This window comes from Acomys minous (assembly GCF_964271855.1).
Source record: "Acomys minous genome assembly, chromosome: 18".
NCBI classification, from domain to species: Eukaryota; Metazoa; Chordata; class Mammalia; order Rodentia; family Muridae; genus Acomys; species Acomys minous.
The window spans coordinates 13,860,623-13,882,423 of record NC_140501.1 but is presented as its reverse complement, the minus strand read 5'-3'; the positions used below and the strand labels follow the sequence as shown (position 1 = coordinate 13,882,423).

Below are 21,801 nucleotides of genomic sequence, written 5' to 3'. Positions count from 1 at the left end.
CAGGCTTTCTACTTATTGTCCTGTGCCATAGGCCCTATGATGTGTAGGTAATGCATTGTCACCTAATGTATAGGGCAAATCCATTTAAACCCCTTTGGTACATGTATTTATACATATTTTAAAAATTCTAATGTAAAATTTATATGACATTTTCAGAAGTGTTTAAAGATAGCTATTCATATCCACAGTGCTTCTTCTACCTGTGCACCTCTCCCACACCCTCTAACTCCTCCGGTCTCCTTGTGACTCTTTAGCCCATCCTACCAGCTCAACTATATTTCCCTGTCTTGAAATCCTCCCATTGTCTGTTACTAGTTTCATGGTTTCTAAAGCAATGAGACAGCCCCATTGTTGAAAACATCATATATTTGCATCACAGGACTTGGATATATAAATTTGGTACTGACTTGGAGGCTCCATCCTCACCTGCTATATTTCATAGTGCTCAAGTGTGCTGTACATGCTATGTGACGAAAAATAAATACATATTTTTTTTTATCAAATTGTGAACTCTGCAAGCCAAAACATCAATTGGTATGGCAATTTATGGCTACTTGTACAACATTGGAACAAATATTATGGGAATAAGCAAAAAATTTCTCCTTATACTTAAGGCCAATCCCATAGGACATATCTCATTTTTTTGTGGTAATTTTAACTCGGCCAAACCTATGGCTGACTAAGTAATAAGCCATATGAGATAAGCTAATAATATATATCTGCTAAATTATTATAATAATAAACTGACCCCTATGTTCTTTTATTTGTACTCACAGATTCTTTTGCAGAGAGTTGCTGTTAACTTAAAGAATCATAAGCAGTCAACATGGATAGAAGATAGGATTTCAGAGCCCTCAAACTCTAAAAGCTTAGGGATTTTCAGGGGGAAGAGATTTGAAGAAGCAGAGTTTGTAGACATCTGCAGAGAAAGAATATATGCCTGACATGTCAGGGCCATTGTACAGTCACTGTACCCATGACAGCAGTATAAGATACGCATACAGTCTAACAAACCAAAATTCACAAATGAATAATGGAGGACCTCATGATTTTCTACCCTTAGCTAAGGCTATATGGACAATTGATGGATACTAGAGAAGAGAGACTATGTTTCTTCAATGTTGTGGCCTTTGAGACAATATCCATGGTCCTTTTCAACTTTATGAAAACCAGGGTTCATGTTGTGTCTTCATTGCTAATTCTGCTTTGGTGAAGCTTAACTTTTTAAAAAACATATTCACCCTATGTAAATTCAGTATCTTCAGCTTCAGAATTAGAAAATCCCCTCAGAGCAGTCCAGATTTCTTCACACTTCCTATAACAGTTTGTCTGTCTCTGATTAATTCTGTTGCAATTAGTTAATTTGGCTAAGGTATAATTTTTGAAATATTTAAATGTACAATAGATGAACCAGGAAAACATTATAAAACATTTAATTAATAATTTTCTATATTTAAAAATATTTAACATATTTCAAACATTTTAACTGCTTTCTCACCTTGTTAAAAATTATCTTTGATGTGTTCTTGTATTCAGTTTGAAAGTAGTTTATTGAGTATTTTTGCATCAATGTTCATAAAAGAAATTGATCTGAAATTCTCTTTCTTTGCTGGGTCTTTGAAGTTTAGGTATCAAAGTGACTGTGGCCTCATACAATGAGTTTGGTAATATATCAAATGGCTGAGACACACTTAAAGAAATGCTCAACATCTTTAGTCATCAGAAAAATGCAAATCAAAACAACTCTGAGATTCCATCTTATACCCATCAGAATGGCTAAGATCAAAAACTCAAGTGACAGCACATGCTGGTGAGGATGTGGAGAAAAGGGAACGCTCTTTCATTGCTGGTGAGAGTGCAACTTTTACAACCACTTTGGAAATCAATCTGGCACTTTCTCAGAAAACTGGGAATAGAGCTACCTCAAGAGCCAGCTATTCCACTCCACACCACAAGGACATATGTTCAATCATTTTCATAGCAGCCTTATTTATAATAGTCAGAACCTTGAAACAACTTAAATGTCTTTCAGTGGAAGAATGGATAACGAAACTGTGGTACGTTTACACTATGGAATACTACTCAGCCATTAAAAACAAGGAAATCCTAAAATTCATGAGCAAATGGATGGAACTAGAAATGATGATTCTGGGTGATTAGCCCAGATCCAGAAAGACTCACATGGTGTATACTCACTTATAATTGGACACTAGCCCAAAAGGGATGTCCCATGAAAATCTTCACTAACCAGGAGATTTGGATAGATGGGGGGACTTCATATTGTGACTCTATGTGAGAGAAGTATGGGAGAATAGGGAAACAGAAGATCCTGAGGGTCCTAAAAACCTACAAGAAGAACATCATGATGGGAGGATCTGGACCCAGAGAGAGCTGCTCAAACTACTGTACAAACCAAGGACAATAGATACAGTAAACTTTGAACTCCTATTCAGATCTAGCTAATGAACAGGACATTCTCCACAGTTGTGTAGAGTGTGGGGATTGACTCTGACATGAATGCTGGTGCCCCATATTTAACCACTTCCCCATAGTGGGGAGGCCTGGAGGCACTCAGAGACAAGATAAGCACGATAAGACTTCTACCTATTTTACTCCATAGACTAGGTTGCCTCAGGCTTATCAAACTACACACTTTATACAACACTCCCTGTACTCCAGCCAATGTTTGCCTGTGAGTCTATGCATCTGTTTCTATCTGCTGCTGGGTGGAGCCTCTCAGAAGACAGATATACCAGGATCTCATCTGCAAACTTAGCTGAGTATTATGAATAATGTCAGGGGTGGGATCTCTCCAATGGGATGAGAGTTTCAGGTTGGGCCAGGCATTCATCGGACATTCTCTTAATTTCTGCTGTATTTTTATCCCTGCACATCTTGTAGACAGGGTATATTTTGGGTGGAAGTTTTTCTAGGTATGTTGGTGTTCCTCTCCCTCTACTAGGAGTCCTGTCTAGTTAGAGACAGCATCTTCAGTCTCCATGCCCCCCTGCTACTTGAAGTCTCAGCTAGCATCACCCCCCATATCCTTCCAGGAGCCAACTCTGTCATGGGTCTTCAGTTTTGTCACAGAGATGCCCCTGCCCATAGTTTCTCTTCTCTCTGCAAGCCCTCTCTCCTCTGATCCTGCTGATCTACTTCTGTCTATTCTATTTCCCACCCTGAGCGAGATTTAGGCCCCCTCTCTTGAATCCTCCTCGTTACTTATCTTTTGTGGGACTGAGTTACCTCATTCAGGATGATATTTGGTAGTTCCATTTATTTTCCTGCAAATTTCATGATGTCCTTGTTTTTATATAACTGAATAGTATTCCACAGGGTAATTGTACCACAGATTCTTTATTCATTTTTCAGTTGAGAGACACCTAGGTTGCTTTCAATTTCTGGATATTATGAATAAAGCTGCTATGAGCCTAATTTCATGTACAGTGGTGCATTTTTTGGCGTATGTGGAGGAGTGCTTTAACCAGGTCATGAGGTACAGTGATTACTAATTTTTTGAGAAAGGATAGAAGGACCCAGAGAGGGGACAAGAGCTCCACAAGAAGACCAACAAAGCCAACTAATTAGTGCCCAGGAGGCATGAGGAGACTGAAGCACCAACCGAGGACCCTGCATGGCCTGGACCCAGGCTCTCTACACAAATGTAGTCAATGGGTAGCTTGGTCTTCATGTGAGTTTCCTAGTAAGGGGAGTGAGGTTTTCTCTGACATGGACTCTGTTGCCTGAATTTTGATCAATTCCCCATGGTGAGACTGTCACACCAGGTCACATGGAGAAGAGGATGTGCTCAGTCCTGATACAACTTGATGTACTTGGGTGGGTTGGTAGAGGGTGGGGGAGGCTCTGCTTTCCTGAGAAATATGGAAGGGAAGATAGCTGAGAAGGGAGCAAATATGGGACCAGGAAGAGAGGAGGTGGGGCCTATGATAAGGTTGGAAAATAAATTAGTTAATTAATTTAAAGAAAACTATATGCTTTCACATCCTCATAGTACTCTTCCTACTATTTCTCAGACTTACAGAATCTTTTTTATCAGTGGTTATCATACACATATATGTATTTATATATACACATATATTCCTAAAAATAACCTCTAACTTTGCATAATGCTACTTATATCTATGTTTTCTCACTGACAATTTGGCACTGGACAACAAATTGGTGTGCTCCTCTCTGGACAGGACACCCTTTTTCCCTCCCAGCTATATGCTGATGCATGCAGTTCATGTTTACAGGTGTAGATATTGACCTGGAGACCTAATCTTACTACCACTGATCCTCCAGCTCTCACTGTTACTGGGATTGAAAACTGGTGCAACCACTTTTCAAATTGCTGTGGAGCGTTCTCAAAAAGCTAAATAATTGTGACCAGATACACCACTCATTGGTATATATACAAAGAACTCAACATTATAGTCCACAGATATTTTTCACAGTACATGGAAAGTAAAACAACCTAATTATTCCACAACTGATTAATAGATAAAATATGGTACATATAAACTATAGAAATCTATTCAACTATAAAGAAGAATAAAATCATGAGCATTGCTGATGAACAGATGGAACTAGAGAAGAGTATAGGGAGTCAGATAACACAGATTCTCTTCTCTCCTGTTGGAGGCACCTTGCTCCAAATCATCAGATGTGAAAACAGCTGGTAGTCACTATAGGAAAGTAAAATTGAGATACTCCCATGATATAGGTTTGAGAAACAACATAAAGGTGATTAGTGATGTACAAATGATCTAATTGGGTAAATTATTATTATTATTTACCCAAAATTTGTATAATGCTTTAAAAGTTTATAAGTATACATAGCTTTAATTAACTTTCCTTATATGGGGCAACTGTGTTCCCTCCCAGAGACAAAAAATGACCTAACAAAACAAAATTTTAAAGGAAACTTTCAATGAGGTAATGGCTTGTGGTGTTCAGTTTTAGCTGCCAATTTGGCTCCATGGGGAATCAGGTGAGGAGTAATACTCAGTGAAAATTCACCCATATCAGTTTGACTTGTTGGTAGTTTGATGGTATTAACTAAATTAAAAAGATGCACCTACTGCAGCTGGGACCATATCCTGGCCAAGGTATATTCCAGCTTGAAATATTGGTGAAAGTGAAGTGAGTGGAAGTATGAAGGGTCATTCATGGATGCGTTGCTATCTGTCCATGAATGTGGATGTGATATGACTACTCACTTCAAGTTTCCATAATCTTTATTTTGTTTTTGTTTTCTTTTTCATAATGAAGAGACTGTGATTTAGAATTGTGAGCCAAATAAGCATCTTCTTTTTTAACTTCTTTGTTATGGTATTTTGTTAGGGAAACAAAAAATATCAAATGACATTGAGAAGGGCTGTTCTATACTAAGCAACTTGTTAAACCTGAACGTGTTAGACAGTTGAGTTTCCACTGAGATATAACCCCAGCTCTTGGGAATTTCTTGCGTAATGAGAAATCTACAATATAATTATATATTGCTCTTCAACATACACATGCAGTTAAATATGCTGTATCCTAGACTTGGAACCATAGGAGTTAAGATATGCTACAAATCAAAAGGAATTCCTTCACACAGCTTTTCAGAAATTTCTAGAATTATAGATATAATATTATGAGTTGGTAAGTTTTTTTTATTATTGGTTTACTGCTTGTCAATACAAAATAAAAGAACTCATTATACACATTAGGGTTCAACTAGTGTCTGTCTTGTGTTATTTACACGATAACTATTGTATTCATGGGGCATTCTAGTACATCAAAAAGTTATTCTAAAAATTAAAAAAAAAAGTGATGCTAACCATGAGAAGATTTATTCAATGTGAGAAGAAACTTTTGGAAATTTTAAATTGGAGCTCAGGTCTACCAACTTGGAATTATTTCTAATTTTAATTTTAAGGTACTTTATGTAAAACTTAGACAGTCATGGCTAGGTTTTCTAATTAAAAAAAGAAAAAATACACTGCCTGATATGTTTTTTTTTTTTGCTGGTTTAATATATTCATTATGTCTCTAAAGAACTTGTCCTATGTTTGAATGTATCTACTCTCTGCATATTTTTCAGGTATTCTTGAATATAAACTTTATTACTTCTTTGGATGATTTTACTAAAAAATAATGTTAACTACTATTTAAGTATTGATGGGATGTATAACATAAAAAGTTTTAAATTGGTGCTCATGTTTGATGTATTTGTGTTTACTTACTCTCTTCAAAGGAATGTTTCAAGAAAAGAGAAGTGAAATGCCATCATATGGTTTTTGTTGTTGATATGACAAGCAATTAATATGATCGTTATTGGTCTAATATTTCAAGCACTGAGCCAAGAACAGTAGCTTTATTATTAATACATAAGATACAGTACATATTTAAAAAACTATAGCATTAGAACCAACATAATAGCTATCATATATTTCTATATGTAATAAATAGTATATGCATTTAAATATGTACTCACAACATCTATGTGATGCAAATCATTAAAACCTTTTTTTTTTGTTCTGAACACTTGTATGCCTTAACAATTATGTTTCATATGTTTCCTTTTTCTCTAAATGTCAAAGTAGCTTTGAAATATATAATGGAGCATGCACACCATAACTTTAGCATTTCATCACAAAAGTTATCAAATATATCACTTTAAACTCTTTAGCACTCATCAATATTCACAGTCATGTCCCTAGCTAATAGAGTTTTTATCCAAAATCTATTCATATTTTTCTTCTTTCTAATGACTGGTATATAGTCTTACATTGTCCATGTAGTTTTAGCCATTAGCAATCATTTTCCTTCCAAATTTCTCCTTGATTACATTATTATTATTTTTGTTTTTCTCTTACTTGTAACTTACTGGACTACATTTTTTTATATATAGGGCATTTATTTTATTTTTGTTTAAGCTATAGGACGTAAGTGTCCTACCTCTGTCTACCACTAACAATGCCCTTGCACCTTCAAGGGCATATAGGCCTTTCCTAAATACCTTTAGCCTAAGTACAATTACTTCAGTAGAAGTGAAAATTCCCACCAATTTTCATTAACTTTGAAGTTTTTGCCTTACTAATCAATGGAAATTTATTTAGCTATTAACAAATTAGATCACAGTAATCAATATAGATTTAATTGAAGTGAAAAATCAGGGAAATAAAAATAATAATATGCCATGTTAAGCCATTCATAATATTCTTGGTTCGTCATCATCAACTCCCTTTAACATCAATAAATGAGGCTCTCTTCATTATACCAAATTACAGAGTATCCACAACATCCATAAACAAGAATTTTTATTTGATACTAAAATTAGGCTAAACTCTTCTGCGTTTTTTAATATAAATAACAAGACACTGGGCTCATTAAAATTAGCGATGAGAATTGATTTTTACAGAGGATGATCTGAATTTTTTGCATGTCATTCTAACTGGGCTAATGAAATGGCTTTGGTTGCCAGGAGCTTTTCAGTCTGGCTATCTGGAGTACAGCAATTTACATGAGTTTCCAGAAATAAAAGCATTCATTTGCACTTCTAGACAGAAAATGTGGGTGTCTACAGACTGCCATACAGAGCTAGAGAAACCCAATTGGACAATAAAATCCTTTAAAGTATCTCTCCAGATGGCTGAGCTGCTGTTGCTTCACGTGGGGCTCCAACACCCTACTTTAGGTGATGGCATTTCTGCCTGCTTAAGAAAATTAACAAGAAAAGTTTAGAGCCTAAAGAACTGTGCTCAGTTCTGCCAGTGATCAGTATGCTTCACAGGAGTTTTGAGGTGTGATATTTATCATACACCTGATGTTAGGTGTACGTGTTTCCTCAAATATCCAAGTAAATATGAATGAACTTTTTCCCAAGCTGTAGCAAATAATAGATGGCTTGTGAATAAAAATTTGCAAAGGGACACTATGATTAACAAGCTTAATAATACATGACACTTTGTAGCACATGTTTCTTTCATAAGAAATGAATTGAAGAAACCTTCTTATATATGGCATGAAAAATTATTTGAGTGTCACATAAGCTTTTATAAAACATGAGTAATCACCATACAAATGTTGTTCTCTGAACCTGCTGTGATATGGCAGCAAAAGTTTCAGGATAGATGTGATTTTGTTGGTGTTTCACAGATGTGCATAACTGTTGCTTTGCTTGCTTGAATACAAGCCATCTGTTTATTTTTGGATGATTAGAATGTTTAACAAGTTCAGTTTTTTCTAGTTACATTTTTATTTATTCATTTATTTATTTTTTCTCCACAAGATTTAAAGGATTTCCACAAGAACTTTTTCAAACATGCAACTTCAAAAGCCTGTGAACTCTGAGTAGTATTGACATTGACAATGCCAACTGGCAATGAAAATATTGGATATTTTCCTACAAAAGATTTCATTAATCTGTTTTTCAAAAATATTTTATTCACTATAGATTTATTCTATTAATGATAAATTCAATATTGTATATTAAAGACAAACATAATTTGTTACACTTCTGTGTCTTTGGTGGAAAAAATACCACATGACCTGATTTAATTTCAAGGCCATAAAATACCATAATATTCTGATCAGCATTGGTTTTTAGGTTGTACAATGAATGGTTTTATATACAATTTGTTAATAATGGTTATTTTTCAATGGTAAACTAGCCCATCAGTTTAAATGTGAGGTGTTAGTGTGTCTGAAGAGTTTGCACATCAGAAATGCAAAATAGATGTTTTTCTGTTTCTTTTTTAATTTTTGCTTTTTTGTTTGTTTGTTTTTTATTTATTTTTTTAAATTTTATTTTTTTTATTAATTTATTCTTGTTACATCTCAATGGTTATCCGATCCCTTGTATCCTCCCATCTTCCCTTCCTCCCGTTTTCCCCTTATTCCCCTCCCCTATCTTGAGGGGGATTACCTCCCCGTGTTTATGCTCATAGGGTATCAAGTCTCTTCTTGGTAACCTGCTGTCCTTCCTCTGAGTGCCACCAGATCTCCCCCTCCAGGGGACATGGTCAAATGAGAGGCCCCAGAGTACATGAGAAAGTCATAAGACTCAAATGGTATATACTCACTTATATCTGCATATTAGCCCAAGGGGCATGTCCCATGAAAGCCTTCACTTACCAGGAAACTGGGACAGAGGGGAGGACATCCTACTGGGACTCTAGATGAGAGAAGCATGGGAGAATGACAAAGTAGAAGGATCCAGAGGGTCCTAGAAACCTACAAGTAGAACATTATGATAGGCAGATTTGGGCCCAGGGGTCCCGCTCAAACTAAGGCACCAGCCAAGGACAATACAGGCGGTAAACTTTAAACCCCTACCCAGATCTAGCCAATGGTTTGTTTGTTTTTTAATGAGTAACTCTCATTCTTGATGGGTACCATCAGAGGCCTTTGTTGAATCAAGTTAGTGACAGCTGTCTTGCAGATTCAAATCTAATTCACATTTGTTCCTTTTGAAAGATTGGTACAAAGGTAAACTTAATGTGGACTTGGTTTTTCATGTGCCTTTGTTTTCACGAAGCCATATCACTCAAGTAGTTGATTATTTGGGTTAGGGGTGGCTCTTCTTATGTATTATTTTTTATTTTTTAAATTATAGTTATGTAATTTCTCCTTCCATTATCTTCCTTCCCCTATACTCCTTTTTGCTAATTTTCAATACATGCTTTCTTTATTCCGTAACTGCTATTACATGTCTACAAGTTTATATATGCATATACATGCATATATATACATATTTCAGATGAAAACTTAAAGATTAACAGCAATAGTTTCTAATGTTCTTAGAGGTTAAAAATATTAAATTCATTTTTAATAGGGTACAATATTTAAGTTTAAATTTTAATCACTTAATTTAAAAATTTTCAGCCCTTGTCCAATATTGCTAAAATAGCCTTCCAATAACTAGCTATAGATTTGTAGCTTCCTATTTCACATTTCACTTTTTTTTGTAAATTTATATCCTTGATACATTCATTTACTGTGCATCTCAGTGTCGATGATTTTGTCATTAAAGCAAATGTTAACTTGCTCCATCTTAACATCTAGATCACCATTCTCTACACTGTCAAGATAATTTTAGTGTATTATTCTACTTTTATTAGTTGATTGAGTTTATTTATAGATAAGGCAGAAAACATTTCTTCATTTTTATCAAGTGCTCTGTGATGTGTCAATACATATACACATTATATAACTTAAACATTTATGTACTTTTGTATTTACCTTATACTTAAGGAAGAAAATATTCAAGCATAAATTATCATTACATATAATTATTGCATTGTGCAATTTCCCAGCAGAATTTTCTTTCTGCTACATGTATAACTCACACACACACACACAGAGTTTTTCCACTTCTTTCTCACCTTCTAAGAAAAAACTTCTTTTATTTCAAATATGAGTGCAAATATATTTTACTTTTTGATCTTGGAATTTCACTTTACATTATAATTACATTTCTGTGCACGTTTTTTAAGCTGCAAGGTTGTTTTTGCTCTGCTCTGTGCATTTTTAATGTGCTTATAAGTTCATTGTCTTTGTTTGAGATAGTGTCTTGTTATGTAGATAAGGCTGTTGTTGCAATTATTTCACCTGCCTCTAACTCTAAGGTGCTCAAAGTACATGGATGTGTCATTACACACTGCCACCATCCAATTCAAGATCACTTGAGACTCATTAATTCCATCATTTTCAGGAAAGTTTTGATCTTTTGTTTCTTTTCTCTGTGCTATCTATTAAGATACAGATATTTTTATCCAGTAAATACTAAATAAAATTGTATCTCTATATGGATTAAAATATACTTTATATCTTTGTATTGAAGTATAATTTACTCTTAGAACTCAAATTAAGAATTTCACTGTCCCCTTTTTGAAACATGCTATATTTTACTAAAATTATTTTATATAACATTTATATTGTTAATTTTATTTTTTATTTGTTTGAAGTTTATTCCTTTTCATCTTATGTCTCGTTTACTATATCAGTATCTAGCTATTGCTATTTGAAACGTATTAATATTTTGCTTACAATAGAGATGTTAATTAAAAATTTTACCATTTTGTAAGAAATAATGTGGTTCTCTTGTTAGTATACATATTTCTTTGAATGAAGTTACTATAAAATGAGTTTTTTGCTTTTTATATGAAAGTTCTGTGTAAATATATATTTACTCTGTATTTCATACATATCTTTCACACATCAGTATCTTCATATATACACACTGTTAGATTTCTCTGCGCACGCGCGCTTGCACACACACACACACACACACACACACACACACACACACACACACATGCATTTTGGCCCACCATTTCAATCATTTGACACGTTTTCATTATCTGTCATTATGCATTTTCATCTTTCTGTTCAGCCCTTTATTTATTTTTTAAATTATGTTTTTGTTGAGCCTTCCATTTCAAACATAATCTTTAGTCTTAGTGTAAGATGAACTTTTTTCTTTGATTTGGGGTATGAAAAATCTATTCTTCCAAACAGTGGGTAATTGTGAGTTTCTCCTCCTACAAGTCTTGACTGTAATGTTGTAAGCTCAAGGAGAGAGAAAAAATTGAGTGCTTCCTTTATAAAATATTGTTTTTGAAGAAAGCAGACAATGTGAATCACATTCTGTGCTCGATCTCTAGTTTCTATTTATGACCTTCATCCTACTCATTACCCAGTTCTGAATACAGGACTTTTTTGACTGCCTTGGAGAATTAATATGCTGGCAAGTTTCACCTACTTCCTGAGAATGAAAATAATTTTTTTTTGATTCTCAGAAATCTTGCTTTGACAGAGGACTTTTATATTTTAATTCTATATTTTACCTATTTTTATGGTTTAAAACAAAACACATTTATGTTTTTAAAGAGTATTATAATGACTAGAGGTTGAAACTAAAGTTCAATAAATTACATATGTTTATTGAAAATGCATTTCTAATCTTATTACAATTTGCTCCATAGAGGTATGGAAGCAATAAAGAAAAATTTCCATGGAATATTATTATTTAATTTAGACTATCACAAAACACTTTAGCTCATTTAAATTTTCCACACTGGTTCTGCATTTCTGGCTACAATTCATACAATTTCTATATTCATGCTAAATATATGCACATATGTCTGCATATATAACATTAAAAGCATGAAACTATGAAACAATACTATAACAAGACATTTAAAGTCTTCTAGGCATGTAGCTACATTTCTTACTACAGAGTGGCATAGATTCAAACAGTAAGGAGAGACCTAATGTTGTGCACTAAAGTGCACATAATGATGTTATGAACTGGAAAATGAAAGATTTTTAGGGAACTAAATATTAAACAAAAGTATATATGGTAAGGATAGTCTTGCATGAAAGTTCTAGATTCATAACACAATTCATGATCTTCTTTGGACCTCTAAACCCATGAAATCATGACATCTTAGGGGTCTTTATTTAAAAAGACAGGCTTCTTGAAACCAACTGCTGATGAAAGAAAGACTCTACTAACATATCAACTTTCTGAGTATTTTCATATATAGACGTAAAGTTTCCTTTGTGATATTTTAGTACTTTCACTACTCATTGAAGAAGATAGCTTAATTAATTAATATTTTACTTTGAGTTTGATCATAATTTGTAGAATACAGTGCTATATTTCTTACCTAGCGTTTTTAATTAATTTTCTTAATGTTCAGTAGTTATATAATATATAATTAAACTATTTTAAATAAAATCTGAAAGCTTTGAATTAAAAAAAAAGCTATGTAATTTATGGTTCTTAAATGCTTCTATCACCTGTCTAACCCACTTACCAGAGGTAGGGGAGAAAAGAGGTTAATAGATAAAGTGGGCTGTGGACCTGTTTAGAATTAGTTCCTTGGGTGTGAGCTTACTCTTTCTTGTTAGGGTACCCGCAGTCTAGTCTAAAAGAAACACCAAAGAGCTACATGAATTAGTAACGATGGCACAAGGCTGCTGAAACTGCAAGTTCCACCAAATTGGCAGGAGTCCACAGAATCAGTTAGAATACCAAGAGAAGTGCTCTGGTGCATTTCTCTCTACAAAGTGTAGGGCAGTGAAGTGTTGCAATGCAAAATGCATCCTCTCACTGTCTTTGGTGGTTTCATTTATATTCTTTCTAAATATCACATGATTTTTGTGTCTGTTTTGAGCAAAATATCACATGCCCTCTTGCAAGACAGCTTCCAGAAAAACATCACATAATACAATGGAGAGTTTTTAATATACAGAAACCAGAAACTTCCACTTCAAAAATCAGTATAGCAGCTACTCAGTTGGGAATTGATCTACCCTAAAATCTAGCTTTATTACATTTTGACATGTAACTAAAATATGCTTCATCATACCACAAGAAACTTGCTCAATCAGGTTCACTAATGCTCTATTCATATTGCCCGCAAACTGGAAATAATTCAGATGTTCCTCAAAGAAGAATGAATGAAGAAAATATGGTATATTTACACCGTGGAACAGTACTCAGCCATTAAATACTTGGCATCATGAAATTTGCAGGCAAATAGATGAAAGTAGAAGAAATCATTTTGGTTTTTCTTTGTTTAATTTTGTTTTATTAATTTATTCATATTACATCTCAATGGTTATCCCCTCCCTTGTATCCTCCCATTCCTCCCTCCCTCCCTCCCATTTTCCCCTTACTCCCCTCCCCTATGACTATGACTGAGGGGGACTTCCTCCCCCTGTATATGCTCATAGGGTATCAAGTCTCTTCTTAGTAGCCTGCTATCCTTCCTCTGAGTGCCACCAGGTCTCCCCATCCAGGGGAAGTTGTCAAATATGGGGCATCAAAGTACATGTGAAAGACAGACCCGACTCTCCCCTCAACTGTGGAGAACGTCCTGTCCATTGGCTAGATCTGGGTAGGGGTTTGAAGTTTACAGCCTGTATTGTCCTTGGCTGGTGCCATAGTTTGTGTGGGACCCCTGTGCCCACATCTGCCTATCATAATGTTCTTCTTGTAGGTTTCTAGGACCCTCTTGTTCCTTTTACTTTACCATTCTCCCATGTTTCTCTCATCTAGAGTCCCAATAGAATGTCCTCCCCTCTGTCCTAGTTTCCTGGTAAGTGAAGGCTTTCATGGGACATGTTTGGGTGAGGTAATCCAAACCCAGATAAATATGTGTGTATTTGCTTATATGTGGATATTAACCATTAAATATATGATAATCTAGTTATAAGCCATATACATAGAAGTTGGGTGTAAATTAAGGACTAGGGAAGACACATGGTTCCCCCTGGCAGGGCAAAATAGAAGCTATTTTAAGTGTAGAGTGGGAGTAGTAGGAACAGGAGGATCAGCTGGGGAGGAGCACTAGAGAGAGCATTGATGGAGGGAATACAATGCAGGGTTATATAGATAAAACAGAGAGGCATTTTAGAAGTGGCACCAAAACATTGTACAGCAGAAACTCCCTAAAATATGAAGAAAATTCTAGTGAAATCTCCAAATAATCAGGTAGACAGAATCACAGCAGACCATCTCTCATCACCAAACATATCTTCAAGTGCAACGACATGGTTCCAATTGAGTTGTTGGTCTGTTGAAGGAGTGCCATGGAAATTTCCAAGCAACACAAATCTGTTGTCAAGATAAAAGGTTTCTCTTTGCAAACCAATAGCAAGTCTCCATTGCTGAACACAACATTTACACAGCTCATTGAATGTAGTGAGGTACAACTGGAAGCTACATAAATCCTTCACCACTACATTCTATTGTCTTCGGTATGGGAAGGTACTCTGTAGGCTACCAAAAGAGAAAAGTATTTGCTAACCCAACCACAAACCATTTGATCTACAATCAATCCTGCTTGTAAAATATGGTAGGGTAATGGTGCCACAAAACTTGTAGGAATAACCAACCAATGTCTAATTTGAATTAGGGGTCACTCCATGAGATGGAAGCCATATCCAATACTTTTTGAATCACCTGAACCAGAGAGTAGATGCTTCAGAGACCACTGTAAAACCAAAGACTGCTTGTCAAAACAATGCCCCCTCCGCAAAAAGAGCTCCTAACGATATTCTGCTACATTCATAGATCAGTACCTTTTTCAGTCATCATCAGAGAAGCTTCCTTCCACAGCTTGTGGTAGGTAAACCTACAGACACCACAGGCAGACATTAAACACACACACACACACACACACACACACACACACACACACACACACGAGGAGAGAGACAGACAGACAGACTAACAGACAGACAGACTGACAGACAGAGACAGAAACAGAAACAGAGGCTGACACACCCTGACAAAGTCTCCTTGGTATACACAGCTCTAAATGGAGTGTCTCCATTAAATCCTTCCCCCTAGAGCTCAGGGAAACCCATGGAAGAGAACGCAGAAAAAGTGTAAGAGCCAGAGGCCATGAGGGACACCAGGAGAACAAAGTCCTCTAAATCAATTGATCAAAGCTCAGATGAAGTAGAAAGCAGAGGGCCTGAAGGAGATTTCACCAGGTTCCTTGCATTTATATTTTCGCTTTGTATTTTTATGCAACTCATGAGTCCCTTAAAAATAAATGGGTCTCTTGTTCTTCTGTCTTCTCTTGGGGCTCTTTTCCCTCTGTTGTTTTCCTCTGTTGAACATTGATATGAAGGGATTTAAAAAAAAATCTTATTATGTCTTATTCTGTAATGTTCTCTAGTTTTTTTCTTAGAATCCAGTTTCTTTCTAATGAGCAATAGAAGGGGACTGGATCTGAGTGTTATGGGAGTTGTGAAGGAATCAGAGGGGCAGAGGGAGAGGAAACTCCAATCAGGATATATAGGAGAAAAGAATCTTTTTTAATAAAAGGGAAAAATAAAAAGTATTTTCAGTTACTCTTTTCTCAATAATTATAATTGTGAACCATAAAGTGAAAGTGAGGTTTATGGGAGGGTTAAAAATGTATATAATTACTGTATGACTGTTTAATAGAACTGACATTGGGACAAATGACTATAAATAAAATTAAAGACAATGGTAAAGGTATTTTAGGTTACTTAAACAATATAAAACTTGTAAGAGTTTAGTGAGGAATTAAATTGGAAATATGTTCATAGTTGAGGTGTGAAACTCCTTATTAACTCATCTTCATGTGCAGTAGAGATGCTAATAGTTATTGAAATAAATGAATATCTGTAAGGATATAAAATTTTCTATGATATTGTCTAATCACGTAAGAACATTCTATAAAATATCTATTAAGTAGTTTATAAAGATATATGGATTTTAATGACTTGGCTCATACATCTCATAGACTTTGATATTTGAATAGTTACTCCCAGTGGGGAGTGTTTTTGCATACGTTTGGGAGGTATTTGTGAGACCTTGAATGAGAATGGCCACATAGGCTCAAACTGTCTCTATTGGTGGACAGTTTATGAAGGACTAAGAGGTGTGGCCTTGTTGGAGGCCACTTTAATTGTTCAGTTGTTCAAACCAGGCTCAGTCTCTCTCTCCTCTCTCTCTCTCTCTCTCTCTCTCTCTCTCTCTCTCTCTCTCTCTCTCTCTCTCTCTCTCTCTGCTGCTATCTTGTGGACCCAATGATGTGCAAGGCTCCCAGCTATTTCTCTAGCAGTATATTTACCTGCTGCCATGCTTAACATCATGAGGACAATGAAGGAAATTTCTAGGCAGAAAGCATTCAGGTACTGTTGTACAGTAACTTTGCCTGAGTTTAATAGTGAGAGGAAGCACAACTGTGTGAAAATACATAGTGCAGCAAGAAAAAAAAAGCATGGACCCAGTTAGAATGTTGGGCAAGAAAGAAAAGGAAAATGCTGTGCCTGTATTCCTTGATGGGACTAGAACCAATAGAGACATTAAAGACATTAGCATTGTTAGAGAAATTATCATTATTATAGGTATAAGCATTATTAAACAGACCTGCATTTTGTACTAAGGCAACTTTAAAGGTGTCTGGAGACAAGTTAACACAAACTGAAGGCTCCAAGAAATAAAGTTGAAAACTCATTTTGACCAGAGTATCTACAAAAAATATTTTCAGAATAAAGAATAGCTCCATGGGGTTTATTTGCTCAAAAATGAACTCTCACAACTGGTTTCTCACATTTAGCTGTAGAGACGCTTGGCTACTGTAGTGATGATCCAAAGAGAAAAGTCTACATTTAGAGCTAGCATCAGACCTGGGTACAATTATCTATGTAATGTCTTGAATGTATTCAGAATACAACCACTAAAGTCCACAAAATAATGAAAGCTTCCACCAATGTTTTGGAAGTCACCTGAAGTCAGGCAATGGATAATTAATGGTAATGGGTGTCCTGCTTGATTAATAGAAAGCTCAAGAAGTAGTGTAGCTGTAGTCTGAATTACAAAGAGATTCTAAGAGGTTGCAGATGCTAGGAAAATGAGACATCTCTTTAGGAAGCACTATAGGCCAGGAGAGGTTACACAGCGATGTGCTAGGTTTGTTCTTTTCCCTTCTGGGTTTCAGTCTTCTTTTGATATGGTTTGCCCTAGTTTTCTTACCATTCCTACTTTTTAGAATAGAATCTTTACTCTTTCACATAGTATGCGGTAAATGAATGATTAAGTATTTGATTTTACTATGGTAAACAGTAGGGAGATTACCTTGAGTGTTAGAAAAATCTTTGAGCCGGGCGTGGTGGCGCACGCCTTTAATCCCAGCACTCGGGAGGCAGAGGCGGGCGGATCGCTGTGAGTTCAAGGCCAGCCTGGTCTACAAAGTGAGTCTAGGACAGCCAAGGCTAACACAGAGAAACCCTGTCTCAAAAAAACAAACAAAAAAAAAAAAAAAAAAAAGAAAAATCTTTGAGTTAAACAATATTAGAATTATAAGGCAGCAGATTTCTTAAGTTGTATTGAATACATATCATTTTATGGAATAGCCATGAGCCTATTGGGATCAGAAGCAGAATGTCATGGCATGAATGTGAAGTATCCATTTAAGACTGATTTCTATTACTCTCCGTCTTCATGTTGCACTTAGTGTTGTATGTAAATTTAGGAGATGTAACAAGTCAGTCACTAGCACTGGCTGATCCTCACTGGAGGAAATAGATGTTCACCCTTTTTCCTAGTGTGATCCAAAATGTCTGTTTCCTGGTCTTCTTAGATGTAAGCTAGTAATTTTATGTTCTTTGACATTTACTTAGAAACTTCACCTATCACTATTGTTCCCTTTAAGTTGTTTTTTTGTCAGTTTTTCACAGAAGTAAGAAAACAATATACTTGCTGAAAGCAAAGCTTGTCTATCTGTTGAGGACATAGACAAGTTTATAACTTTTGTTTTTCATATTTCCTACTTAGAGATGAATATAAATCTGTATAATGGATTCCACAAGGCTCTAGCACATAGTTTTATAAGTACCAGTCACCTAGTCACTTTATAGTCACAGTATGTAATATGATAATTTTTCATCCTCTACTTTTATAACCTATTTTTAATATATTTTATTAATTTATTCCTATTACATCTCAATTGTTATCCCATCCCTTCTATCTTCCCATTCCTCCCTCCTTCCTATTTTCCCCTTACTCCTCTCCCTTATGACTTTGGCTGAGGAGGACTTCCTCCCCTTGTATATGCTCATAGGGTATCAAGTCTCTTCTTGGTAGCCTGCTATCCTTCCTCTGATTGCCGCCAAGCAAGGGAAAATGGAGAAATAGAAGAATACAGAGGGTCCTAGAGATGTACAAGTAGATCATTATGATGGGTGGATCTTGGCACAGGGGTCCTATTCAAACTATGGCAGCAGCCAAGGACAATACATGCAGTTAGCTTCAAACCCTACCCAGATCTAGCCAATGGACAGTACATTCTCCACAGTTCAGTGGAGAGTGGGGACTGACTTTCACACAAACTCTGGTTCCCCATATTTATAACCTATTTTATATTTAAAGGGATTTCCAAAGATATGCAGATATCTATCTATCTATCTATCTATCTATCTATCTATCTATCATTAATATATATCACAGCTTTACATAATAAAGATGGAATTGATTATTCTATAATAAAGATGGTATTGGCTATTCTTATTATTAAAGAGCCTTATTGTTTTCCATTAAAACAAGAGTCAGTTGAACTTTTTTCACATTGAGGCTAACATTGTTTTCTAAACAGGATTTTTTTCTGAAAAAATATAAGGAAAATAAGTATTGAAAAATATAAGATATAAATATGAACTGTACAAATGCACCCCCTTAAATAGAATTAATTAACATTTCCTAGAGTAGAGAGATCTATTATTAAAGAGAATCATTAACTATCAAGTATCTACATTTCTGGAAGTCATTATTTCACCTTACAAGAATCTATCCACTGCCTACATTGTCTTTCCCTAAAACTTACCTGCCTGCTATTCTCTCACATTTTTTGAAGTTTTCTTGAACTTCTTTTTACATAATTCTTTTGTACTGCTGAGTCTACTTATACTGACAAAATATTTCACCTAGAGTTTATCAATAGCATTAGAATATGCTATATAGTCAAAATACAACCTGTTTGTTTTTTTACCATTTTCACATCATAGTCAATAGGAATTACCTTAGAAGTATAGGTTCCTATATACTACAGCTTCTTTAAATCCTGAGCGATATCTAATGTCTCAAAAGGACAATTGCATAGAAAGTTCTGATGCTCAATAATAAAAAATAGATTAAAACAAAATAGTATTAGTTTTGTTAATTATGATGCATAGATTTGAAATAAAAAATTTGACCACTATTAGTTAAATATTTTGCATCTTAGCAAACTACATTAGGAGCATATGACCCATGGTTGGGCTTCTAGTAAAACTGCATTGCAGTTTCCGATCATTTTATGATCTCTAACATTCCCTGCTGATATTTTTACTTTTATTCTAAGCAAAAACAGTTCATCTACTTTTTTTTTCCTAATTCTGAGTTTGAAAACATTTATTAGATTTCACTCTAGTTGTTTGCACCAAATTCCTGTGTTTTACACTTGGTATGCAACTTCTCCTCAAATATTTTACTGCAGAACATAACATCCGTTTGATGAATAGAACCTGTTATTGTTACAGTCCCAGACCCTAAATAGGTCTCCAGACCTTAATGCAACTGATGCCATTATAGACTTACAATCCAGGCCTTTAAACCCAGTATATAAACAACACCTGCCCAGCCAAGAACAAGGACCAAATCCATCAAAGTCCATATTACTGGGAATGTCCCTAAATGTTCTAATCTTGCTTTTTGGCTTCTGTAGTCCTGCTTCTGTGTAACTATTCTTGCTACCTGAGGTATGTCAATCCAGAATGTGGTTTTTTGCTTTAAAGGCCTCTGTGAAATAGGATAAAAACTGCACTGGGGTTCTGAACACCCAGTGTAGTTGCTGGATAGCAAATAAAGATGTTCTGTTGACTTGAACTTGTGTCTGAAGAGATTTCTCCGGTAGACCTCTCAAAATTATGTTTTTAGAAGCTGTGGAAATAAGAACAGAGTAAAGGAGAAGAATTGATGGAATTATTATAACAAATTTTTTCAGTGGTTTTCAAACTATGAGACTCAATATATGAATAACACAATGCCTTACCCTCATATTATATATATTTATATATATACATATATATGTATGATAAATTATCAACTTTTAATTTATTTGTAAATGTTTTTGTACTTCCTTAATAAACCCTCAAGGCATTAAGAGAAATAAAGTCAATAAATCCTTGTTACTTAACTTACCTTATTTTCAATTATTCACTATTTCAGTAATCTGTGGTTTTATGTTTTATATGCTTAAGAACTAATGTTTTCTTGTGATTATTTTTCTGATACTTGGTAGGGGTTCTTAGTAATTAAGTTCTCATTAAAGAAATAGCCTCTTTTAAGGATGCTAATATCAAGATCTCTGTCTCCATTTACTGCCCACATAGTAATGATTTTTTCCATATTTTGAATATTCTCCTTAAAGTAATCTTACCCCTAGGAATATTCAGCTAAAGATTCCAGCTATTTGGCTAAAGGAAGTGATTTGTTACCTGTTGTCTGTTTTAAGTAAAAATTAAGTTGCTAATTCTAAGAGTTAGAAGGGAGTCAGGAATAGATATAATCTACAGGTATTGAATGCATGTATGAAATTACAAAAAATATTTTAAAATTATAGGAGGAACGGTACCTACCTTGAGCAGGAACAAGGACCACCTGGCAACACATATGTGCAGAAGGCAGCCTTCATGTAGAGCAGGCCTGAGACCTGCTTGGACATGCCCAGTCATGCCTAGCGACTGACTGCCCAGAGACTTGTGACATCACAATAGGAACCAAGGAGGAGGAGCCACAACACCAACTTGCAGTTTGGTAGCCAATGGGACACTGAGAGGGGTCATATAAAGGCATGTTCTATTTCTGCAATAAATGAGTCTGCTTTTTGCCTCATACAGGACTCCCAGAGTCTCTGTCTTTTGCTCCATGGTGGTTCACCCCCTGCATCCAAGGGACCTGGGCACGGGTCCCAGCAAGAAAAAATAATGTTCTTAGATACTTTGCGACTCAAACCACTCATTCTACAGTGTTTTTACAAAAGGATATGAGTAGAAAAGGAGGATGAGGGTGATAAAGAGTTGAGAGCTCAGATGATTGATGAAATATGTCTCCATTTTGAAGTGATAGCCAAAGTAGTGGGGATCTTAGTTTCTGTCCTCATTTGGCCTCAGATCCAAAGAGGTTTAAGCTACAGTGATTACAAGAGAACATTTGGAGAGGAGACTATACACTAAATTGCTGTTGCTTTGCTGGCATCAACAATCTGCTTGGGAAATTCCCAG

General features: G+C 35.3%; 1 protein-coding gene and 1 long non-coding RNA gene across 4 annotated transcripts in view; one reads left to right on the top strand and one right to left on the bottom strand.

Moving 5' to 3' along the window:
• The window catches only part of LOC311589605 (uncharacterized protein), a 138,749-nt gene extending 124,659 nt beyond the window's left edge, over window positions 1–14,090 (top strand). Inside the window, exon 10 of the mRNA XM_084768100.1 lies at window positions 14,001–14,090. Coding sequence (XP_084624226.1) covers window positions 14,001–14,070 — 70 coding nt within the window. The 3' untranslated portion in view covers window positions 14,071–14,090. The remainder of the gene's footprint in view (window positions 1–14,000) is intronic.
• Window positions 1–21,260, bottom strand: part of LOC311589608 — a 97,658-nt gene extending 76,398 nt beyond the window's left edge. For all 3 annotated transcript variants that reach the window (XR_014776581.1, XR_014776582.1, XR_014776583.1), the window contains exon 1: window positions 21,157–21,260. This is a non-coding gene — a long non-coding RNA (uncharacterized lncRNA). The remainder of the gene's footprint in view (window positions 1–21,156) is intronic.
• Window positions 21,261–21,801: the final 541 nt, after the last annotated feature.